Raw genomic sequence first — 26,929 nt, 5'->3', positions numbered from 1 at the left:
AGAACCTTCTGTTCTCCAGGCTGAACAACTCCAGCTTTCTCAGTCTGTATACACAGCAGAGGTGCCTCAGCATTCTGGTCACTGGCCCTCCTCTGGATTTGCCCCAACAGGTCCATGTCCTCATGATATTGAGGGCCTCAGATCTGGATGCAGTACTCCAGGGGGGTCACCTGAGAGTGGAGTAGAGGGGGAGAAGCACCTTCCTCAACCTGCTGCCCATGCTGCTTTTGATGCAGCCAAGGATATGGCTGGCAATATATCAAGCTAGTTCTGTCAACAGCCTGTAGGTACCAACTTAAAAAAAACCCCTCATATCTGAACAGACACAGTCCAGAAAAAGACCACTTTAAGATAAATTCAAACGGTAAATCTTTCATCTTCAAGGTCCGGTGTCCTTTTCAAAAGATATGCTTTTAAGATAGTAGTTTAGAGCAGATAGGCAGAGCTGAATTAATAATTAATTGTGGCTGCTGTTCCCTGTGCAAGTGCCACTCTGAACCATGCATTCTGAACCATGCTTTTGCCTTGCACCATCTCTGCATTCATCTGCTGCCGTGATGGGTGAGCTTAGCTTGCTAAGCAGAAAACTAACCAAAGAAAGGGGAGAAAGCTGCTAAATCACAAATAAATAAATGAACAGCTTTCTCCTATTATTTGGTACTAAGTTGAATAGTGTCACTGCAGGGAGAGATGAGCAGCAGGGAAGGAACAGGAACCCTGGGCTGGGTAGGAAGGGTGAGGTGTGAAGAACGTGCTCTGCCCTCCACAGCAGCATGCCTTCAGATCCATTTGGGACACCCTGCCACAGTGGTAGTCAACAGAGCTGCAGAAAGGGCACTGATGTCACCAACAGAGAAAACATCCCAGAGAGATGATCATGTTTTAAAGCTACTGGAGGTTTTGCTGCTGTTGAAAGAAGCTCTTGTTTATTTTAAAAGCACCATGGTTGCCACTTGGTTATCAGTCCTTGCTGTAGAAGAGCACTTGCACCTTGTGACCTGTGGCTGCTCTCACAGCTGAATCTCCAACCCATCTTCTCTTCCTCCAGTCTTTACCAATCGAGGCTTAAGAGTTTATTCTCACAAAACATCACTGACCACTGTCCTGTTTCAGTGTTATTCTGGGAAACAATAGCAAGTGTGGTAGTCTGGAATCAGCTGTGTGATACTTGTACCACACTGACTGGTCTTAGTTAACCTATCTGCATTCAGTTATGGCAGCAGAGAGGACAGAGTAAGAATGAGTAACTAACTAGTATTTTGAGAAATGTGATGAGGGTTCCGTAGAGAACTGGATAAAAAAATGAGAGAAACTTCACTATCTTTGTGTATCATCAAGAAAAAACAAACCTTATTTTAAAGAACAAAACAGTAGAAAAATTTACACCTGCTGAGCCTACGGAACACTGCAGAACCTACTTCATCAGTGACTTCTGCATATCTCAGAAATGACTAATTAGAGAATTAATAGAGAGTATGAGGAATTTGTTGTAGCAGTTCTCTGTGACTTGGAACTCAATACTATTATAATATTAGTACCTTCCTTGAGAGACTAATACAGTTCATTAAAAAACAAAATCTAACCCTGACAATAAAAATTCTGTATAATCTAAACTTTAAAATAAAAGCATTATGCGTATTTCATTTGCCCCAAAGTTTTCAAATATGTACTAGAAATACAACTGCTGTACTATTTATTTTCTTAGTTACTTGAGCCATTTTTTTTAGTTAAAATAATTCTTAAAATAAAATATTTAAGAAAAATAATCTCACTACATTAAAATTAAGTTCTACATTTAAACGAAGTTTCCCTATACCAAAACTGACAACATGGAATAAATAAAACACAGGTTGCCCATCAAAAAAAAAAACCAGGGTGCAAGACGGTGTAAAACTGTTAGTAATGTTCATATGCAGCACAATCAAGTGATTATTGCATTTCTTACAACACTATATGAATATTCCACACATCAGGAAAAGAAAAATCACAAAAACAAGAGACATAAGAAAGCCTTTCAATAATGTAAGAACAGATGGATTACAGTGTTAAACCAAACTGCTACAAGATGAGACCTTTTCTGTAAATGGCTAATCCACATTAATAAAACTACTACTAAGCTTCACTGCAGGTAACAATTTACTTTAGATTAATATCACCTAAGCCAAAACATATTTTAATGTAACAGCATGGGTTACATTTTAAAACAGTTTAGTAATTTTAGCCATCAACACAATCCAATGTTTCTAGGAATGCAAGTCATTTTTATTAGGCAGCCAGCTGCAGACATTGCTGGAACTAAAGTTCCAGAAAAACTGGGAAAATTACCATTCATATGCTTTCAAAAGCTTCCCAAACACATGAATGGAAGCTGTGTTTGAATGGCAGAAGTCAAACAATTTGGAAATCAGATTAAAGGAAATAAGCAGTGATTTATTTGCAGTGCGTCTTTTCATTCCACATAAAAACGCTTGTGCTTAGTGACCAAGATTTGGTCCATACTTACAAGAAGATACTACTGCAATGATGTATTATGAAATAATCTCTGAAAAAAAAAATTAACTAGGAGCAACTGCTTTAAAGAATTACTTTCCTGCACACAGCACCAGGCAGTGATGACTAATGGGGAGAGGCGCTGCTCGGCCAGCTCAGTCCCACAGTGTGGGGGAGGCACTGCATACCAGGGAACGCTTGCAGGGAATGTGAAGCAGATACTCTTGTATTGCAGGGAGATAAACGGGGCAGTAAGACAAGTAAAGCTGCTCAGCCTTTCCTTCTGTAGTATTTGAAAATATAATAAAAATAAACTGCTAAATTTTAGTGTAATCTTATGAAAACTCCCTTTATTTCGACATGTAAAGCTAATACTGAATAGGTTTCTTACACATAGATGTCTATACTGTATTCATCTGAAGAAAACTAAGTCTAGGTCTCCATGTCCATTACACATGACAAAATGTGCAAAGCCCACATGATAAAATCTTAAATTTTGTAATAATACTGATTCTCAAACTTTCATAATTCTTCCTTTTTACATGAAAATCAAACACTTTAGGCCACCGTACAGCTGCCTATACAACAGCTGGAAGCTGTCATTCTTCAATTCAAACAAGTTATTAATTATTACAGCTTTACCCAGCAACAATTCTCAAGAATATTTCTAGGTGATGTAAAGCAACTTCTTGTTCTTAGTTTAAAAAGCAGAATTTAAGTTCTTTTAAATAGGTATACTTTTTAAAAAATAACAATAAAAAAGACAATGTTTCAAAACTTCTGAGAATATCTTCAGGTGATCTGAATGAGACACTTCATACATCCTATTACTGTTTCTAATCACATAAGAAGTAGAATTAGCTAATGTTATGTTGACCACACTTTATCCTCTCAAATTTCAGAGAATTTAGATGGAGGCTCTTGGCAGAAACTTAGTAGACTTGGAATCCCCAAGCCATTTCTCCCAAATAAGATCAGTACACATCCTGCTAAGCAAGGGGATCTCGAAGAAGTCGTCTATATCTGCACAACATAACATACCTGTGCTATAACCATGGTTCTGCTTCCTCTTGGATGGTTCAGTTATTTAGGAATAAACTGACATTCCCAAAACTAACCATAAAATAGAATATTTTAAAACACAATTGGGAATGATTTGTGTGGTTCAGCTGAAGCTGATCTTTAAAGTGAAACATATAATAGAAATGGGAAAAGCAAAGCCTAACAAGTAAAACCAGCTTAGGTCAACAATGATGCTGTTTCATCCAGTGTAAATGCCTAATGTGAACTGCATGGAAAAAATAATCCTACTTGAAAAGAAAAGAAAGAAAAAAAAGAAGAAGAAGGGTCAGACAGGGTGAAATAGAGCCTTTAAAAGCCCAGAACAATTTGCAACACAAATACTGAGGAGCAAGCAGCTTCCTCTTTGAATGAAGCAAGGGTCTGACCCCTTCCTGTGTCACAAGTCCCTGCACTTATTATGCTTTCTACTGGCAGCAAAAGAAACATCAATTCTATCAGCTTTACAGACATGTGTGTATCAAAAAAGACACCATATTGTATTCCATCCAGTTTTAAAAGAGACAGAAGATGTATTTGAATGAGCATCTTCAGATCTTTGTTGCCTGAACTGCTCCATAACATTACTTGTGATGAAACAGCTCATAACCTAGACTTCATAAATAAATATTAACTTCAGTTTTTAAACCAGATTCTGTAATAACCTGAGAACACAAAATGATTGCTACAAAATTTACAAGAAAAACACATGAAAATCATGAAGAAAATGGTACCTTGGAAACTCATGCAACTACATAGTGTGCCTTATAATGCTCAGTTAAGCTACACTTTATGCATTTATTTCCTTCACAGACATAAAATGTCCAGGTTGAAATGTCCAGGTTAGATCTGCAGCTAGCTGACTCTTACACAGACACCCACAAATTTCAGATTATTATGTTAACTGAAGCTATGACAGTTATAGTACTTTTTCAAAAAATGATAGTAGCAGTGGACCCCTTGAAATCCTGTCTGGACAGATCTGAGTGAAGCACAGTTTGCAATCTGGCACAGCTAAAGAAGAAAAGGCTGCAAAGTGAAGGTATGATGTGCTGCTGCAGCAGAGGAGACTGTTGTGTTAGATCATACACACGTAAAAACACCACCTGTTTGACCTGTTTTACAGTTGATATTATGCAACTCTGACTGCAGAGAGTCAGCTGGCATTCGTATGTCCTCTGCCCATTAGTCAGAGTTTTCCAACAGATAATTCTAAGTGTTAAAGAAAATAATTTCATTGTATTTTATTTTTTGTGTTATATATGTGTTTTGGGGAAGAAAAAAAAGGTCAGTATAACCCTAAAGTCTAAAACAAAAAAATCAAGATATTACACAATTCTAAAATGACATTACGTTTAAAAATTGAAAATATTTCTGTTTTATAAAATGCAACTATGGAGCAAAACATCGATAAAATATAAATAGTTAAAACAAAGTCTTGCATTAAATTAGCTGGATTTAAGTTTCCAGTAGAACAAATTTATTTCTATAGCTTGCCTTTTTAAAGTGTGGTACTTGAAGCTCTATGTATCATTTATTTGAACTTTGTTTCACCTCAGTGATACCATCTTGCTAGAATTGTCACTTTCAAACATAAGTTAAAATACAAAATTAAACATGAGTGCTTCTGGTAAAAATGCTTGCAACAACTTCACAATTCCTTCCTATAACTGCATCACATGATAAGGAACTGGAAATAAAACTGTCCTAGGGATACTGAGTACCTTGGATCTCTCTGCAGATGAAAGCAAAGCAGAGGCTTTGCCTCATTTCATTGTCAGCTTTGCCACAGTTCATTGACACAGATCTGAACATGCAAAGAAGAAAATTCACTCCTTCCTGCCTGCATTTCCAAAATCCACCTTTGTCCTTTGACTTTTCGTCACACAGAGCACGAACAGACCATTCACAAATTCAAGATGACTGGGCATCCTCAAATTAGGGCAGAAGCAAAAATTCAGCCTTGTTCCTTATGCCTCCCCTCCAGCTATTCACTCTGAGTGCTAAGAGAATCACCATGAGAAGGCAAGAAAGCACATGGATAAACACTGGCATGAAGTGTTGAAGGGGAACAACCTCAGAGCATGCAGAGGCAAGTATTTTCACTTGACCCATGCTCACCATAAGATAAAATCCTTTCCATTTTCTGTTTTTAAGAACTCCTGAATTGGAGGATGGCTGAATAAGTATCATAGTGATCCCAAAACTACTAATGTCTGTGAGACATTGTAGTTCAATCTATGTGGTTTTGTTTCTCTAATTTATGAAAATAGACTAGAGTGAAAGCTGTGAAGGTAACATGGACTGGCTATGCAAATATCCTGACCTGTCCCTCTTCCTAGTTCCAACAAAAACCCCCAAACCCTCCAAGTGTGTTCCTTGCTGCAGGATTGCCATTGACCTTTCATTCTTGTCCCTTTTCAAATGCAAAGACAGGCTAATTTTGAGTTACTTTATTTTCAGTCTGTCAGATAATGTTTATGGAGCAGTAGGGATCTGGGACATGGAAGAGAAGAAAGGCCAAAATACTCCAGTTCTTCCCATGGTTGTCTAATACACACTGGTTGAAGTTTTCATGACTCCCAGGATTCCAAGCCAGAACACATGAACTCTGATACTGGGATTGTGTGTAACAACCTTAGGCACCTCATCCTTCTGCTTTTGGAGAAAATATAAAGGGATTTAGGTTTTTTTGGGGATTTGTTTTTTACCCACCTCCCCACCCCTTCCACCTCTGCAAGAAAAGACTCTGACTCAACAGGGCAAATATTAAAGGGCACCTGCAGTATTATCATGCCATATGTTAGGGAATATTGAACTCAGTGTATGTACAGCCCATAGCTCTCTACTGGACCAACCGGACATGAACAATGTCATGGAATTGTAAGGGAACCCTCAGGTTTTGTGAACCAACTCACTGCTGGTAACTGCTGCCTGAGCATTCGGCTTGTCCTCAAAATTATTTTATATTCACAACTCATCAGTAGTTATCATTGGACCAGTAAAACAGAAGCTGATATAATATGGTTTTGCCCCTCAAATATCAATATACAATTGACAATTTTGTAACTGCCTGTGTTTCTACTTTACCATCAGCTACTTCGGCTTGGTTCAGAGAGTGGATTCATGTCCAAAATTCTGACAGAATAATAAGTATTTCTAAATATATTTTCTTATTAGAAAGCCATTTAGTGCTTGGTCTTTAATCAAGACAAAGTTGGTGAAAGGGAGATGACTACTTCCCTGATTAAAGCACTCATCTTCTTGTAATCTGCCTGAACCCAAATCTTCCTCTCTTCATAAAAGATCTCCGACAAGGATAAAGCCTTGTGAAGGGTGCTAAGGAGTTGTTCTCTCTCCATCCTGCTGAAATTATTTCAGCCTTTTATAAACACATTTCCTGAACCACAAATTGGATGCCAAGTATCTTACTTGTCAAAGTTAGGGATGAATTCCCCCTCTTACTCTGTTCAACTGCTGTTATCTTATGCAAAATAAAAACACCAAAAGGAAAGAAGAAATCAGTGTGGACTGGAATTTGTGTGTTCCAACAGCAGAAGCCCTCAGTCTGCAGGTAATTCTGTTCCTCTCAATCATTTGCATTCCTTTTCCATACAAAAGATGCAACAGGAGAAGCAGGCAAAGCCTCACAAGCAGAATGGTTCCACCACACCCTGACAGATGAGATACCCCAATTGTCATCAGCATTTCTTTATGGAAAGGAGAAGAAACACCTATCAACACCAGGTACCCTGCTTAAGGCTCGATTCAACTCCCCTCGGATCTGGGAAGAAAAGTGTAAATAGAATGTCCCACATTGCACATTAACTGTTCTAATCACCATACTAGCAGCTAAAGGAATAGAAATAATTTTGCAGACTTCAAATTTAATTTCCTCTGGGTTATTTTTTTCCAGTGTCTTAAAAGAGATTTTACCTCAGGCCAAGTGCAACACTTCACCTCTATGGGCATGGAAATAATTTTGGTAAGAAAATAAGAGAAAGATCTGTTACACTCAAGCCATTTTTAATGTGCAAAACCTCTGTGTTTTATTCTTCAGCATGCTATAGGAAAAACATCCTATTCTTTTACCAATTGTGTCTACTCAGGAAGTGACAATAAGCCACTCCCTAGCAGTTATTACAGAATTAAGGCTACAGCTGCATTTGGGTTGCAATGGACAGGTCAGGCAATGTATATGAATACACAGAGAAATGCATACACATAGACACTTATGCACAAATAAAACTTTGCTTTGTTTAAAGTCATGACAAAAATTATCTTTATGGTCCAGATGCCCCAAAGGATTTAGAAAACCCATCTCCAACTGAATTAGTGATTTGACACAAGAGAAATCCAACTGACACAGTCTACTTAAACATCTAAATGAAAGGTATACATTTCTTAAAGTAAAGACACCTGCTGTTGAGGCAGAATGTTGTTGCAACCCTCACCCAAAGGCTATAGAATAGGCCAAAGAAAAGAGGATAAAAATGGTCCTCAAAGAAAGAATTTAGTAATGGCATGCAGCAGGAGCCTGTATTAGTGCCTGAACTATTCAACATATCCAGAAATGACTGAAAAAAGGTGTTGGTTAGTAAGAGAACAAGAGCTTTGGTATATAATTATTTAGAGTACTAAAGATGAAAATTCTGCAGATTGCAGAAAGACCTAATACTACCAGTGTAATAAAATAGTAAATGAAATTCAATGTAAAGAAATGTAAAGTGACAGACATGGAAGAAGAAAAATATCTTCACTTTATATATAAAATGATCTTTCAATTATAATTACACAGTAATGAAACACTGCTCTTCTAACAGTTCTATGAAATTATCATCTCAATGATTTGTAGTGGTCACAAAAGCAAAACAAATGTTAGGCAAGGAATACATCACGTCACACCACTGCTTCCTTCCCTTCAAAAATTGTTTAGAAGAGTTAGACAAGATATAAAAACACATAGGAAAGACATAGGGAGTTTCCACAAGTGACAATTAGACCAATTTGGACTTGTCAAACTGGATGAGTGATGACAGAGGAGGGTTATGGTGTACATTTGTTATGAACATGGACAGGAAATGATAATTTGTTGCTGGTTCAAAAACAAACCAAAAAGCAAGGTATTTCTCCACACAGTGTACAGCTAAGTTTTAAGAATCCTTTCCAAGGGACCACGTAGCTCTCAAGTTTCCATTAACTTCAAAAGACCCACTTTGTTAACAGAGTTGTTCAGCAGCACAGTGACAAATACCAGATTTTTCTTTTCAAAATTTCCTTTTTTGCTCCACCATTTCTATACTCATTTAACTAAACATGCAGTTCTGCACCGTGCCCTTCCTCACAGACTCATCTGTCTGGTCCTGACTATGCCTTTCCTGCCCATGCACCAATGCTGAAACTTTTACTGCTTGTTTCAGCATTCTTGCTACATACATCTGGTATTAGACAGTGATATAAAGATTTATTTAAACTGCAACAAATCCTTTGCTGTCCTAGCCAGATTCAAAAGCATTACTTCCACTCACATTTTATAGTCTTCATCTATCCAGAATCACAGAATGAGAAACACTTGTTTTCAGACTCATTAGGACAAGCACAATACTTACACAAGATACTTCCACAGAGAAAGCCTAAAGAACACACAAGGATGCACTGGTCTCCACAGCCCCTGCAGTCCTGTCACCATCACATACAAACTAAATCTACCTGAAATATCCATAATCAATGTAGACTTTTACAGTATTGCTGGCCAGTTACTGGACCAAGTTTCAGCTTGCACAGATGTATTCCTGCTTCAGTATTTTTGAGTAGAAGTGGCTCCAAAAACAGACTCCTCCTGGTCAATCCTAACCAATTGAATTAAAAAGTGAAATAGATTTTCAATTATCAATCTCATACCTAAAACATGAAACTACACTTAATTAAAAAAAATAAATAAAAAATCAAATGTATCTAGTTACCCAGTTAGTAAAGCACAACACTGATGACATACTCATGAAAAGAATACCTTATAAAACAGAGGGAACAAATTGAAAGGATGTGTATCAAATAATGATACATTAATGCTTGCCTTAAACACATTTCTCATATGCAATGCTTGATATCTTATATGCTATTTGTTATACTTCACTAGTTGCAGAGCAGATGCTAGGCATGATAAAAGTATTTAGGAGAAACAAGAAGTCTGCCCAAAACAGCAACTTGAAAAATACATTATTTCCAAGAACACTAGTCAAAGAAAATGTTCCTAGTTAACAGCATCACTAATCTCACAAGCATAAATAGTTAATGAGGCAAGCTTTCTGAATTTTATTTAGGCATCTTAACAATAGGTAGGTTTTGGTGCAGAAAGCTAAATCAAGTATTTCAAAATTGATCATAGTGAAAATATGCATGCATTAAAGCGAACCAATAGTCCATCATCATTTGTGTAACATTTTAAACATTTATTTCTTACTGCATCATGAGTAACATAGCTTTTTAATCTTGCTAAATGAATGCAAAAATTTTTATTATGAAAACAAAAGCCTACGGTGTGTCTGCCCTACCTGTAGTAAGAGAACAAGGTCTAATTCAATATTTTACATTTTAATGTGACAATTATTACATTAATATCACCAGTTAAAGATAATAGGAATAAGCCATTAAGATAATTATATGAATCACTAAAGGAGTATGAAATGGGAAACACAAGGAGCTTCAGATATATTTGAAATTATGAGAATTTAAGTACAGTATTGTATGCCCACAAATAAAATGTTTTGAATAGATTTGACACTAGTTAGGTATCAAGAGGTTGTGTACTATTATTACAATGAAATAAACAGAACTCAATGGATTTCAAACATGGGGATGTGACAAACATGTTTGCATACTAGATGAAAAAAATAGTATTAAAATAAGAAGAAATATTTTTTTTAAAAATAACAGGTATACAAAATCTAGGACAAATGTTACTACTGAAAACTGTGGGAAAAGTGATTTGCAAGCCTTGTACTAGTGAGTTTAGCACAGTTGAGATTTCCCTCTACCAAAAATAAGGGTTTTTTTGAACACCAAATAAAAAATTATTTCTTCATGAAAGGCATTTAATGCAACTACTTCCAGCTTGACAAAAAAAAAAAAAGCTCTTGAAACACAGCCCGATATTTAATTTAATTGCTCTCCATTGCACATCTATGAACAAGGACATAAGACTACCCTGTCATCTGCCTGCATGCCAATGGAATTTTTGTATTCCTCACTACACCCCAAGTGGCCTGTAGATGTTAGAAAGGCAAGACAAACATTGTTGGAAAGAAGCACTTCAGCCTCTCAGAAGCTGTACTTCCAAAACCTAATAAACTGCCATTCCAGTTTTCTGTCCACTCACCAGTGTCCACACCAAGGCAGCTGTGAGGGCCACAGCTGTATTCTGCATTCTGGGGTCATCCAGCCTCCTCCCAGGCCCAGTTCTCCAGCTCTGAAGGAAGCCCTTGAACACCCAAGACAAGTTGCAACTCCAGCCCCACCTGCCACCTCACTTGCAGGCTCAGCAACCACAACTCTTGGCACAGGAGATGGTCAGCTGCCAGAGAAGACACTACCCCAAAAAAGTGCTACTGTTTATGCAAGGAAAAGCCCAATAATTAATAGACAGGAATCAACTATATGAGCGAGCTTACAGAAAAAGTTAATACCACGACATTAAGAAATTACCAGACTCTAGATGTGCTTTGCAAGAAAATGCTAAATGATAACACAGTAGAAATAACTACATTCAGAAAACTAACTAAACCCAAAATATTCAGACAACTACTAAAAGTCATGATCCATGGGGAGGGCTATATGCAGACATGACTTCTTACAGACTTGAAACAGAACTCAAATATTTGATAGTAGCTAATTCAAATGTTAATTACCTTCTGTAAAGTAAACACTGTCGTGTATGTAATAAAGTGTAATGAAGTGAAACACTATCACCAAAAAAACCTACGCCCCACACTAAAAAACTCTACCATATAGACTTGTTTTCCTAATCACAAGCAGGAAGTATAAAGAGATAACATAGAGAGAAGACTTGCTCTTAACACTTCTGTACTTCTGAATGCAGTGAAGAAGCAATGACTTCTTATTTTGGTATTTGGCAAATTCAGGTTCCATTTCAAATTTTCTCTCTTTAGGGTACACCACAATTTGATATAAGAAGGAATTTGATCTTGCTTTTCTTTTACTCACCAAAACATTTCCAAACAGAGACTTCAAAAAACTCTTAATTCTGTTTTGGACTTCGTCTAGGAATAGGACCATAAAGTCTTTTAAAAATTGTTTTTGAAAACATTCCTTCTCCAAGATGGAAAATATCCACCTTACTCAGTAAGACATGCTACAGAAGAGTTCAAGCCAAATACTCCAAATTTTAAATTTGTCAGGTTTTTACAGATTATGACAGAAAATTTTCACTACACTTCTCTCCTCTCTCCCACTATCACAACCCCCATCCCTCCACCAACGAAGCAGCTGAAAGACCAATGCACTAAACACAGCCCTGTAAATAATAGTATGTAGGAGATTAAACTTAAGCCTAATGCTACAGTCAACCTTCAACAGCTGAGTTCTATAAATGGACACTCCTTAAAAGACATCCTTATTGGTTACTATTTAAAACTACAACTCTATTAAAAACTTGACTGAAAGAAATTACATGTGATACATGTTGCCCATCACTGCCATTACAACACCACCCAGTTCAAGTATGTATGCATCATTTACCACAATTCATCCAAAGTAAAAAAATACAAAAGGGTTCACTAATAAAATCCTATCAATGACTACACAATGTGAAAGAGATGAGTTAATTTATAATGGTAGAGATTATGTGTAAACTAGACTAGTAAGACTTCCAGTGCACTGAAAAGCCCAGTGCCATTATTATTCTTTCAATCTCCTTCCTATGTGGGTTTATTTAAGATCAGCATTGTAAAATTAATACACAGTCAAGGCACTGTAAAGAACTTAATAGAAAACATCAAGGGAAAAGACAATTAACTGCTGTTTCACTTTGAGACTTCAATTTCATGCACAGGATGAGAAATATGGGAGGGTGTGTAGGTTAGTATGCTGAATAGCAACTGCATACATGGGTGGCATTCTGTTCACTGCTGAATGTTTTCTCCTGTGGAATACTTACTGCTCTCAATGCACAGTCCTTTGAGATTCAATGCTCCCAAGTGTTCCTGCTTTCTCATTCAAAGAATCTTTTGAATGAAGAAATTTTCAATTATTGACACATCCACCTAAGGCCGAATTATCTGTGGGAAGTTGTCAGCTTCCTACTTACACTACTCGTAGACCTTGTAACTCTTCATGTGTCATATCTATTTCTATATCTGAACTGCCCTGTTTTAGGCTCTGTCACTGATGATGAATTAGTAACAAGAAAGAAAACAATTTGAGCAAAAGATGATTGTAGAAAATACAAAAAAAGCCGACCCTATCCAATATTATGTGACTTGCACCTGAGGAAACAGGTCAGCAGGTCTGAACACAGCTCCACTTTTAATCCACATGCTAGACTAAGTAAGGAAAGCACAACAAACTCCTCCAAGCCTTGAGCAGGCCTCAGCAACCTGCCAGGTGAAGATACCTTGTGTTGTTGTTGTTCTGAACATCAGATGCACGTTTTTCAATCCCATCACAGTCCTTCCCTTTGATCTGGGTCTTACTCTCTACATTCAGGTTCACTTTGTCTGACACATCTCTGCTGCAAAAAGCATGTGTTGTCTTGCTTTAGCCTGGGTTATGGTGGGTGTGTTTTCCTCTCTCAGGAGGTGGAAGGTGAGAGAATAGCTCCTCGGTGGTAAGGTTACTAAATCCAAATCTCTTGCTTCCTGGACAAGTACGTACAGAGAAGAAAGGATTTTGCTGTCATTCTTCTTGAATGACATGGTCATGTCAATATATCTTTCAGTGAAATTATAAAAAAAGCCCAGGACTGTTTGCAGTCCTGAATGAACACAGTAGCCAATACAGAACTGACCAACACTCACACACATCGCAGCAGCTGTGAGGCATTTTTCTTTATTTTGTCATCTGAATCAAGTATTGATTGCCTTTTATGCAGGTAAGTGCTTTTCTGGCCAGACTCTAGCAGCAGTTAGAATATAAACAAAGTAAGATTTTATAACAGAATAAACAAAGCCAGAAATTTGCATTTTTGTACCTGTACAGAGTCTCAAGAATTGCTGACAGTCTAAAATATGTCACTCCAAGAATATATAAGGAAAAAGATTAATTCAAAGAAGTGCTGGTTTTGCCTCTTTAAGGGTAATACATACTTGACCTGGATATGTATGTTTTTACCTACTGCAGGAATGGTGCAAAAGATGGCTGGTGACCCCAGTTTCAGTGTCTGCCATTATGCTGGGCTTGGAAATCTTACAAGGACATAGACATGATAGACCCACATGTACCACTGCAGGAACTACAGCTGAGATTTTCATCACTGACAGAAGACAGAGGTTTATGCTACTGGCTGTACTTTTGTCTTGAGAACAAGATTTCTCATAGAAAGACTGCAAAGCTACCAAAACTTTTTTTTGGAAACAAGGGGTTTCCGATTTAGAGCAACAGAAATTAGAGTGTCAGACAAAATTGTTGTATCTTAGGCAGCATAATAAATAAACATAAATAAAAATATAAGGTACATAAAACATTCAAATCCATCCTCCTTCTGTCCCTACCCCTACCAAAGGAAAAACTTGAATCTTGTCAGTCTAGCTGCTACTGTTTCTAGTTTGAAAAAGAAGCCATAGGGACGAGACCAATTTTTAATTCTTTTATGCAGTGAAACCTAAACATGTGACAAGTAGAAAGTTATTTAATCAATAATGATATCATAGAACAAGTTTTGACAAGGCTATGAATAAAGAAAATCACAGTAACAGGAGAATCACTCAAAATGTCATAGTCCTTTAAGGGCACAAATGTGCCTCTGATAAAAGGTCAAATGCAGGGGATAAAGTATTAACAATTACAAATCCCCAAACAGCTGTATTTAATAAAAAACAAGGTACTGAATAATAGAAAATATATCAACAGAATAATCTGTCAAATGTGACACTCACACCTGGATCAAAAACCCTATGCAAGAAAGATGCCAACTAGTAATGTTCGAGCTGGTAGTGTTAAAAAAGCCAGTCATTCTTATTAATATTTTAAGTTCAGCCTTATTGTCTTTAATCACGGTTCATTAAGTTGTAGCTACTAGTACAATGTAAAATAGCTAGTCTGAGTAATTCAAAATATATAATGTCTCTCAGGAAAACAATTATGATATGGAAGGCAAAATAATTTATTTATATTCTTCAGTGCTCCATTACTTTTTAGTTTACCTTTCTATTAAATAAAACACAGCCAAACAGAAGGATAAAAAGGAAATATCCTTTTGCAACTTTCATGAGGACATGAAGATACCAACACAAGGATGTATAACTCAGAAGTAATGAAAACAAAGTGTAGGGTTTTTTGTTTTTTTTTAAGGAATAAGAATTTCTACTCCTTAATTTGAAGCCTCTTAGAAGAACCTTATAGGCAGGCAGGATAGATATCAACAAGCCTCCAGTAAAGAAATTAGCAAAAAAAAAAAAAAAAAACCAACTCATTTCTCCTTGATGAACCAAAATTGGTTTCCTCTGTATGCTACAACTTCATCAAATGCGGATCTTAACTATTCAGTTGCTTAAGATACCATCCACAGCTTTGGAAACTGTTCCAGAGCATGTGTGGAAGTTCTCTTTGATGGTTATACTGCTGCTGTTGTTTAACCAAACTGCATTATTTAGCTTGGCTAATTCACCTCTTCCCCCACTTCAACCCCCCGACTTTTTCTTTTTTTAAACACTTTCCCATCATTAATTAGTTTCCTCACAGTAAAAGTCAAGATGTCTTGACAAGCTCTCTAAAAGCACACTGCTTGATCCTCACTGTGCCAGAGCTACATTTTATGAGAGGTTTTGCTTTTAACTGGTAAAGACCTAAGTTAACAAGACTATTAATGTACAAAACATAAAAATAATAACCAGAACAGTATCTGATGCTCTTTAGTCTAGCAAAGGATAATGCAGTATAAGAACATGAAGCTTTAATCTTTCTGGTGCCAAAGGAAAACGGAAATGTCTCCTGGGAAATGGTACAGGGTGCCACCTTCACCAGCATTTAACAATGACACAGAATTAGGTAACAGAAGTCAAAGGGACAGAGTTAAGTAGAGACTGCCCGCGTAAAAGTCTCCTAGAAAACAGATGGACAAAAACCCCTAAACAAACAGCAAGAACATTATCATAATTCAGGATTGTACTATGGCACAATACTTTGATGTTCTGAGAAGTCATCTTCATTGAGGTTGGCATTTGAGAACAAATTAAAATTTTCTGAAAATCAAAACTACTATTCTTTACATGCCAAGTACACTTAGGAATGCTACAAGCTGCATATCCAGACTGACTTCTTATTTCAAACTACTTTGTGGTGGAATAAATACAACTACATGTTCATACACAAAAAAAAAAAAAAAAATTTTAAAAAAAAAAAAAAAAAAAAAAAAAAAAAAAGTAAATCCAAGATACTGTACCACTACAAGAAGTTACTCAAAAGAAATGGCTTCAGAAGCAAACACCACTATTTCAACTCTACTGTTGATGACATTATGAGATACATTTTCTAAGTGCACAATAATACCAAACAACCTCAAGACTTATTTGATTTACATAGTTTATCCAGCAGCCTATAACAGCAAGTCTCTTTCAGGTAGGCTTACGTCATATATAAATGAATGGTTTAATACTTACAAATTGATATGTTTATCCTGCAGATGCAAGGATGTTAAACTGCTCTTAAAAACAGCTCAGTATTTCTCTGACTTATGGGCTAGAACAGATTTGTTACTTTACAACACCAAGCTTTATGTTGTGTTCACTACATGTACTCTCAAGCCCAGCAAGTCAGTCCTCTAATTAGCCAGATCTCTTCTTTTACCTTTCTGATTTCTACTGCCTAAGGTTCTGTGATGCACTGCCTGCCATTAAAAATAGCTTGAACCACAACCAGATTTTTCTTTTTTTCTGCTCGATATTCCAGGAATAAAACCCTTAAAACAACATCTGCCTGTATAATATTCACAACCTCGCAGAGCCATCAACAAGGATGGCTGCCACATGTCTGAAATCAGAGGTAAATGAAACAGTGGGTCTTCTTACACTCTGGAGAAAGGCAGATGCCAGCAAGGGCTCAAGAGAAGTGTTACAAAAACCTTTGCTAAACTAAAGCATTCCAGTGCTGCTCTGAAGCCAAGACCTTCAAGTTACAATGCAGGGAACCTAGAAACATAAAGCATGTGCCTGGCATGGGCCTAATTTCTTACTGAGAGGATATGGATTGGATCTTACCAGGGATATTAGCAACAAACCACACTTTGTGGGAGATTCTGGGATAGATCTCTACAAGCCCTTGTCAACAGCAATAAAGACTCCCCATGACACAACCTCCAAGAGCCAAAAAACCAGTAGTGCCTTCTAATGCCTTCTCATTCCATTGTCCTTGTACTACAGCTTTGAAGCAGCAATTCAATACCTGTGTAATAATGCATTTTTGTGGTAAATATGATAGCCTAAAACACCTCCAAGTCTACTGAGAGACATGCCTGGCATCACTGAATTTACAAGCATTCTGCTGCATTCTCTAATTAAAGAAAGTCTGATCCACCAAAATGAATGTGTCTGAAGGTGATAAAACTCTAAATAGAACAGAAAATTAAATATTCCTGCTTCACAGAAGAGCTCTGTGCAGCCAGAATCAATGTCTCAAATGAAGCCTTGTCCAGGTCTTTCTCAATGGACTACTGGAACCATAAGACATCCAGCAAAACATTATTCAACCTCAAACAGCTCATGGTTGATGTGTTTTCTATCAGGAGGTTTCTGTAATTTCCTAACAATGCAACTACAGATCCATTAATAACATCTCTGTGTAGGTCTTCTTTCAATCTTACTCATTTCTATATGAAAACGATAAATTAGTAGATGCATTTAACGTATATGAGTATTTTTAACAGATTAAAAAAATAAATTATTCTTTTACAACAATTCATGAGACCTTGAAGAGACCTTCTATCTTCTAAAACTTCTTTTATATTTTAATACATTGCCTTTACTGTTTCTTCTTTTAAAAAAAATTATTTATGTATTTAAAGCCCTTTCACAGGCCTTCCAGTATACTTTTCCTGAAACAAGTCTGACTAGATTAGGTACAATCTTCCAGACCTCTGGTCAATTATTTTCAGTATTCTCTGGGGGTTTTTTTAACACAGTACAGTTTTTTTCCAAGTCTTTATTGACCTTAGGCTCTTAAATCAAGCAATTCACAACTTAACATTCAATTACCCAGTGTAAAAGAATTGCTATAAGGAAGTAAAGGGAATAGTAAAAATAATGGAGCAATGGAGAAAAGAGAAAAACAGACAGTAACTCTTGGGATCTTGGTAGTTTACATGCATTACACTAACACTGATGGCAATACATTTTTTACAAAGAGCTCAAAAATCCTTTCTAACACAGGGGAATTGGCTCTCATCTAGCAGGAACATTATTCTATGTGCCTACCACCTGAACACAGGACCAGCTTTCCCACTGCTCACCAAACCAGGTTAATGCCCAGGAAAGAGCACAGCCCTGGAAGGCCACAGCAAGGCCTCCCACAACTCCTTCTGTCCTCAAGCACATTTTATCCATGCACAAGTTCCATGTTTATGTACCCACTGTACCTACAGCCACATGCAGAGAAGCTTTTCTGTTCTGAAACAATCATAAGATACCTGAAGCTGGGCAGAAAGGAACCACAGAAGACTAAGGGCAATAAACACATTTTGAAAAAAAATAGCATGATGGCTTTTTAACACACTAAAAACACCTGCCCCCACCATTAAATTAATAAGCTCTTTTCACCTCAGAAAATATTTCTAGATCTTTTCTCATTCACTGGATAGAAAGCTGCATTTCACTATAACCATTTTTTCACAATTATTTCAATCTAGGTCAAAGCTGGTGGCAAGCCTTAGAACTGCCTCCCAAGGTGAATGCAGTTGCTCCTGGTTTGTTGTCAGCAGTCTATCCATACAAACACAACCCAGTATTTTGGTAATATGTCCTTAAAAGTAAATAAACTATTTTTCTGTCCATCCCACTTACATTTTTCCATTACTGAGTTGCTTTGTTGCCAAAAAGACTAAAAGAGGTACAGGATTTGCGAAATTTACTTGTATTTAGACAAGTAAAATCTTGCTGGGCTATGCTGTTTCTTAATGTATTTAATTGATTCCATCCTCAGTACTAGCTGCCTTTCATTATTATGCAACCACCTTCAAATTATTTTGATTAAACTAAATTTTATTAAACCTCATACAAAGCTAGCTAGTCACTATTAAGCCACATACAAAGCTAATCCAGTCACTCTTTGCACACCTTAAAAAATAATAAAACGACAAAAAAAAATCACCACAGAAACAAATCCTTGGACAAATAACAAATAAACCACTAGATAAGTAATAAATAAACCAGACCTTGGGATTAAGTTTTTCAGAAATAATTGGAAGAAGTTTGTTAATCAATACAAAAAATTTCTAACAGAAGTAATTCTGCTTTCAAATAGTCAATACAAAAATCATCACCTTGTTGTCACACTAACTGAGAAATTAATATATGCATGTGCTTCTCAAGACCCTCTAGAAAATTTTTTATTTAAGAAATGTGTTTCAAAATGCCAATTTTGTAAAAAATTTAAACCTTAGGATAAATATAAAAATATACCCTCTATATAGATATGCATGAGTCCCATCAGAAAACAATCCAACATCCAACTTCTAGTTAATGTAGATCAGTATCATAGACCTCAATCTGCAGCTTTGACAAAAGACAATCCAATGTTAAGTCATAATAGTTTTAGCCTAGCTAGTCTCTAACTAATAGGATTTATTTGTTGTAACATGTTAATTTAATGTAACAAGTTCAACTTGAAAAGCTCAGCTTCCAGAACAACTAATTTAACTTCCTCTACAGGAAATATACTTATTTGAAGGCATTGCTGGTATTTTCTGTGGAAAGAACACAAGATAACCAGAAAAGTCTATTTGCAATGCTTCTGTTATGATTGTATGCAATGATTCTTACGAGAGCCATACGTCAGTTTGGCACTGTAATTCAGGAAAGAAAACATTCACTTACCGCAGTGTGACTGGAAAACCTGTGGCTTGACTACCTGATTGCAGATATTGCACACTACAAGATAGAAATCATCATGAGCTGGATAATGGCCAAATAAGTGCATATCTGTGGGAAAGTTAAAAATATATACAAGAATTAGAAGTTATGCTTTAAATATCTATTAAGAAAAAAAAAATTGAAAATACTGTAGGGCCATTACTGTTATATTAATTTACACAAAGCAAATGTATACAGTGCTCCATAAGAGCTTCTTACTATGTTAAAGAGATTTTTTTCCCCCTTTTAAGTTTCAAGGTCCTGTCCTAATGCTGCAGTCTCGTCCCCCAGTCTGAGTCAGAACACAGACTGCAACACCTTCTCTTAACACTCACTGCCAAGAAGTGGAATAAGCATTACTGTAGTGGTCAAATGTTGAAACAGAAAAGGAATATTTTTTTTTAAATCTCTGCCTAAAGATCCTTATAAAAAACATTTGCATAGGTTATATTCTATGTTACAATATTCTAAGCTTGACTACAAGTTGCTTGAGAAAGGCTCCTGCTTAAAAGCTAGTTATAGTAACCAAAGTCAAGGATCCTACAGCTTCAAATACAGCCAGGAATGCCATGCCATATGAAATTTCTGATTCTATGCAAATGCCCTTCCCTAGTTCTGACACCCTGCTGTTTGTCCCCAACAAATACTGTGGGAAGAGACAAAGTTGGTTAATAAGGTATTTCTTGGTGATGGTATGAGGAATTTAATGAAATCCAAAGACAGGTACAGTCAGATGATGACAGGCACTTGTCCCTCTCAAATGAAACACATAATGCAATACATGCATTCTTAAGCCATTACAAACAGAGTAAAATGGGCTTAAATTACTAACTGAAGTCCTCAGAACTCTAACATTACAAGTGAGGAAACCTGTTCTACTCTTCATTGCTATAACTTAAGAACAAGCACACACACTCATCCACCACAGCTCAGCTTGGAGGACACAAACTCCAGTCACTTTTATGCCTTTCAGTGGGATAATGTCACCATACCCAGCGTTGCTAATGAATGTGCTGCTGCACTAGTAACCCCATGCCAAGTAGTGGCCCCACAGATCACACTACCTCTCACATTATAAAAATAAAAATGTTGTAAACTTCAGTGTTACTCAGAAGCATCTGAAATCTGTTACAGAACTTACAAATGTAGACTGAAATATTAATCTGGTGCTTTTTAAACAGGAGGAAAATCAAGAGAACAAACATGTAAAACAGCAACTGTGATTGATAAACATCAACAACTAAATCCTACTTCTCCAGTAAGTCATCTACTTCTAAAAAAATAGAAGTCAGATTTCTTTCAAAAATTGACTCAAGCAAGTATCTTAGTTCACCAGTTCTTTACTAAAGCAATTATTTTGGCCCTAGAACTATTTTTATAAGTAATTCTGCCGTGGTCTCTGGCACTGTAGGTAAGATCACTGCTTATGATGGCAGCGTTTGGCACGATGAAGTGCAAAATGTCTTCAGTTCCCAAAAAGCCCAGAGAATGGGGCATCACTCTCATGGTAATACAGGCAGTAACACAAGTAGATCCAAAGAGGCTTATTCAAGAATTCTTGGGCACAAACCAGCCCCATCAACCTGCAGGTAACTTCATAGCATGATATGATGTACATTGTTCCATTATCCACTCAAAACCAAAATCCTTTCTTTCTGTTACTACTTGTACCAGGCTATGAAATCCAGTTGTAAGGTTAATCAGACATAATACCTTTTCAGACTAAATTTAACAGAATGCCAGTGGTGAGGTATTCTGGTACTCTGGTGAAGCCAGAAGTGCAAAGTTAGGTTCAATCAAATCTTCCTTACTGGTAAAACATAAACAAACCCCTAAGCAGGCACTAAAACAGGCCTTTTCATTCTATTTATTGTTTTAATATGATAATTCAGTGACCTTAAAAATTATTTTATAATGGCAATTCTTAGCTGGATAGTTTTGATCACAACCTACAGATTTCCAATACCAGCACTGTAAATTCCACAGAAAGGAGTACTTCTTCTGGGTATGATTTGGCACAAAGTCTCAGCTCAAAAACATGCATTTAATTACAGTTATGAAATATTTTTTAAATGGTTAAAACATCTCTAAATATTTTTCAGTTGTTTGAAAGGTACGGTGACAATCTTATGAAAACAAAGAGACTTTGCCCTTCACAAACAGAAAAGTTACAACTGTTTTCCAGTTAAAATTCCTTAAGTTCATTTAACCTTCACAGGTCTGTATCCTAACCTTTAAAACATGTCCAACTCTGAGGCGTCTAAAGTTTGGCTGGGTCTGAGTTTTTATGATTTCTGGCTGCAGGGAGTAACTTATAAAAAACATAAGGTATTAATACTGGCAAATCCATTCAAGGACATAGGTGGGAAAACGAATCAGATTAGTTCACAGGATCACAAATCTAGCTTTTCATCAGGCACTGCCAAGGAGCAGAGCAATGAAGGCAAAGTCCTGTGAGCTTGTTCCACTACTCTGGCAAACACCACTGCACCTAATAGGTAAATACCACCACTTGAGGATTTTTTTTTTCATACTCCATATGGGTTGATATACAAAAAAACTGCACAGACATGTAGGAGAACACACCAAAATGCTGCTGTAAGATACACAGCATCAAAAGGATGCACAGATGCAGAGTAAATGACATCCTGAAGCAGCATTTTGGAAGTTTTTTAATTTTGCAGGTGCCTAGAAGTAGTCCATTGTAAATGTGTAAACTCCTGTATGAAGTCATCAGCTCCCTCTCAAAAGTCCACTTAAAAAATCCAAGAATCTCGAGGACACAAGACTGCAGGTTGAAAAAAAGAATCACAGCACACAAATATACTGTTATTATTGAATGAGAATAGATAAAAAAACTTCAATTAAACACCATCTTTCAGGCTTTTAAGATTCCTTAAAACTCTCACTATGCAGGAGTTTTTAAGAAAAGAAAATTCTTTAAGTCCAAGCAGGTTCAACTACCTCTCTTAGTTTATTCATGTTAACCAGATTGGCACAAATCTGTTTTCATGATTAAATTCATGATTTGTAATGGTATTAATTACTTTTCAGTTGAAATTGCACAACATATTAATAGTGTCTCACTACAAAGTCCAGCTGGAGATACACTTTATTAGATGCAATAATACTACAAGTGCAATCCAGATAGAGAATTTACAATGAATAAAGCAAGGAACATTTGAAATTTTAAAAAAGTAGAAAAGATTAACAGCTATATATCTTTTAATACAGGTTTTTCTGTTTTTAATAAGAACAGTTCAATACTACCATGTCATACTCAAAATAACCAAGACTGAAAGATTATTTTAGACACTGGTATCATTCTTAGATCAGATTGCAGCCATTTGACAATTTAGACCTTCTGTGTGTAACAAAAAAAGACAATAGCCTCTCCAAACAAAAAACTGTCTTCTAAAGGCAATAATCACATCTCCCTGCCTGCTTAGTCAGAAAAAAATAGTGATAAACTTTTCAGAAAAGATTACTTTTAGGGAAGAAAACATGTCTCTAAAGTCAACTCTTGAAAGACTTTCATGGAAAGAGGCAAGCCCACTGAAAAAGACAGGTGATAATTATTGAATAAGGTGAGAGACTATCAAATGGTACTGAAATAATTATCAAGGTATAAAAAGAATAAGGACAGAAAAGCAATTGTAAAGTGTATTTATTTTCTACCAAAAACTGCCTACCCCCTAAAAGTGAAACAAAGTGACCACAGCACATATGAATCACCGCACACCGGCCCAGCCCTCCCACAAGGTAAAAGCGCTCCATGGCCCCCTTCACAGCCCCTCATTTTACTGGAAGATACTTCCAGCAGATTCAAAGTAGACTCTCGATGGCAAAAAGAAGTGGTAACTTCCTTTTCAGTACCCACACACTTTCCAAAAGGCCATCCACACATCCCTCACTCCTTGCAGTGCTGAACTGTCATCCCCTCAAAATGAACCACAGCTGACACAGCCGTGCCCCTTGATACTACACAATGACAAAAGCCTGCTTGAAAACGAGCTACTGAGCTAACAGGATGCAAAAGTGGCCCATGTAATGGGAAAGATATTCTATACAGGTGGAAATCTGAGACAGTGAATGCTCCCAGTTCAAAATTACTTTCATAGGTTAAAATCTGAAAATATTATTTCATGTATACTTTGCTATGGCACTTGAAAAATAAATACAACTTTCGCCCGTAGGTGTTATATTACTAACATTTGCAAATAAAAAGAGAGCTGTAGCCATATGACATAGTTTTGTAAGACATCAATTTGGTGAAATGTGCATTAAGAACACAAATATCACAGAAAAAATAGAAAATGTTGCTTCTGCAAATTGTGGCACAAACACAAAAATGCAGGTGTCAGATAGGACTTTTTATCTTCTCCAATAACACACAGAAAGGAATTATTTTTAGTAACAATCCAAGGCAGATGACTTACATGAAGTTCCTTCTCTATTATTACATAATTCATAATCATTTACATCCCACTGTATAATAAAACACAAGCTAGAAATAATCTAAAACATTCTTCCACTGCAGAATTAAGGTTGTCAAACAGTAAGACCTCACAGCATTGCGTGGGAAATCAAGGTTTAATGATGATCTTTTGCTATAAATTATACACACTTTAAATGTTCACTTATATATCTGTTGCTCTACTAAATATACCCACAAAGCCTGCTTTGAAAAATATTAGTGATATTTATGTTTCAAGAGAGAAAAGTGGAGCAAGGAGGGGAAGAGAAAGACTATGCAAGACACACTGCACATTGGTTTAAAATTAAAAAAGGAAAGCTAAAAAAAAAAAAAAAAAAAAAAAGCGAGGGCAAAAATGGCAATGGACAAACCAAATATACATGATTCTTCCAGCTCCTGGAGCTACACATTTTTAAACTCTGTGTCTAGAACTGTGCCCAATATTTCCCTCTTGTTCCACAGAAGCAACAAATCTGTACATCATTCAAGAATGGAGTCAAGTACAAAATCTTTCAGTGCAGTAGATTACTTCTACATTTGAGATTACTTAAAAAACTAAGTAATTTGAATGGTGAATTGAAACTTGAAACTGAAACAATAAAAAGACAATCTTCAGGGCATTATTCAGACAGCAGTAAAACACACTTGCATAGACAGGTTGGTCTTATCATAGAAATAAATGTCACACTCTTTCCATTTAACATGAGCTTATTCTCCCCCGAGTGCAGTTTTCCTTTCTTACACAAAAACCAGTAAGTCACTTCAGTAATTAGTTCGCCAGAATAAATTGCATTTTACCCCTGAAAATGTCAGTCACAGTTGCAAATTAATCACAGAATGATTTAAACTGAAAGAGATTGCTGGATGTCATTTACTCCAAAATCCTGCTGAAATTGTGGCTAACTTCAGGGTCAGAGCCACAAAGTAATGCTCAAGATAATTTTCTGATGGAAAAATGCAGGTCATGCTTAAAGTAATCATGAAGTTGAGGACAAAATAAAATTAAAACATACATGACAGAACTAACACAGGACCAAACACAACTGTCATAAGTCCTGAGTGATGCCCTTCAGGTGCTAATACAAGCAGCTTAAGATTCTGCATGCTAAAAAGTCAGGTGAGAAAGAAAACCAACGAGAAGAAAACAGAAGAAATACTGGCCTTCTCAGGAGCAGCAATAATAAATGAAATATGACTGTCATAAAGGAAAAAAAAGCGGGGAAAAAGCAGCAAATAGACTTAAGTGTCAGTGTGGTAAAGAGTCAAGGTCATGACACCTTTACACCAGACCAGTATGGTTGAATGGTATGCTGCCTCCCAGGTTAGAGCAATCATGAGGACAGTGGCAATCCTAAAGAATGCTGGGAATAGTTCATTAATTATAGTGTAAACAATAAATACCAGCCCCAATGACGCAGAGAGACTTTGTACTCCACGGCCTTATCTAGGCGTTATGAAATGGTACTGAAGATGGAAACGGTGCTTCTATTCCTAAAGACTCATAATAAAAGAAAAAACAAAAGCTCATAATTGGGAACCAGTGATCTAAACAAATACTGTGGATTACCCATATCTGCATATCTTTTGTAACAACCTTTGTTTGGAAGAGATTATAAAGTAAACTATGCAACACTGACATTAATGTTTTGCATAAGACACTACATACCAATAAAGAGAAGAATGAAATAAGCATGGGAAAATGTGGCAAAGTTGTTCTTCCATAATTCTGAAGGCTTTTATGTCATTTATGTAGGCTATTTGCCATCCCAGTCTAAGGCAATTTGGCAAGAGAGGACCAGAATTGCCTGGGCTACCAGATTAACATATCACAGGAATACTGGAAAACACAAAACTCACGGGTCAAAAAGTATGCTGCATACTTGTGACACCAAAAAAATCTCAGTTTTCCATGTCAGTTTAGCAGGGTGAGTTCAATAAAACCAATGCTTGTAATTGAAATGGACATCACTCAATTACACAGTATCTAGTTTTCAGTATGGTAAGTGTAATTGTAACATAACATAACCAGGCAATTGTAGCAACTCCAGTAACAGCTACAAAATCATTAACTGTTCTCACATTTTTCTGTAATTATTAGATTTCACTTTAGAGAAATTCTCTAAAGGAGCGTCTTCCTCAGGAATCTGGATTTTGAATAGTCTTCTATTTTATTCTATATGTTGTATTTTACATACAACATATTTCAGGAACTATAGCAACTGCTTATGAAGTTTGTATTACAAAACTGTACAGTCTATACCCAGAAGAAAATCCTGCTATATGTAAAACAGATACCAGTTAAACATATTAAGATCCAAAGACAAAAACAAATGAAAAGAAAAAACCCAAACAAAAATCCTAAAACAAAATCAAAATTTTCCACAAATCAGTTACCAAATAACCCTCAAAAATCTAGCTGAACAAAATACAAGGAAGAAATAGTCTTTTAATGTGTTCAAAAGCAAGCTAGAAGGGTAATGTAAACAGTATTTTCAAACAAGAGGTTAACATTTAAATCTGGCTTTTGGGATTTAAGGACATGTGTGCCACCAAATATCTCCATTTTCCCAACCAGTTACATTTAGTCTAATTAAAGATATCACCTCCAGCT

At 36.3% G+C, this 26,929-nt stretch overlaps 1 protein-coding gene across 3 annotated transcripts in view; it reads right to left on the bottom strand.

Annotated features, from left to right (window-relative positions):
- The window catches only part of ATXN7L1 (ataxin 7 like 1), a 110,568-nt gene that overhangs the window by 54,961 nt on the left and 28,678 nt on the right, over positions 1-26,929 (bottom strand). For 2 of the 3 annotated variants that reach the window (XM_041474619.1, XM_041474618.1), the window contains exon 3: positions 19,806-19,910. The exons of the other annotated variant lie outside the window; for it this stretch is intronic. In XM_041474619.1, the coding sequence (XP_041330553.1) occupies positions 19,806-19,910 (105 nt within the window). The remainder of the gene's footprint in view (positions 1-19,805; positions 19,911-26,929) is intronic. 3 annotated transcript variants of the gene reach the window in all.

The sequence above is a fragment of the Pyrgilauda ruficollis genome, unplaced genomic scaffold, assembly GCF_017590135.1.
Source record: "Pyrgilauda ruficollis isolate IOZ18807 unplaced genomic scaffold, ASM1759013v1 scaffold33, whole genome shotgun sequence".
Taxonomy (NCBI): Eukaryota; Metazoa; Chordata; class Aves; order Passeriformes; family Passeridae; genus Pyrgilauda; species Pyrgilauda ruficollis.
The sequence above is the reverse complement of the archived record's forward strand: the minus strand, read 5'-3'. Positions and strand labels throughout refer to the sequence as shown.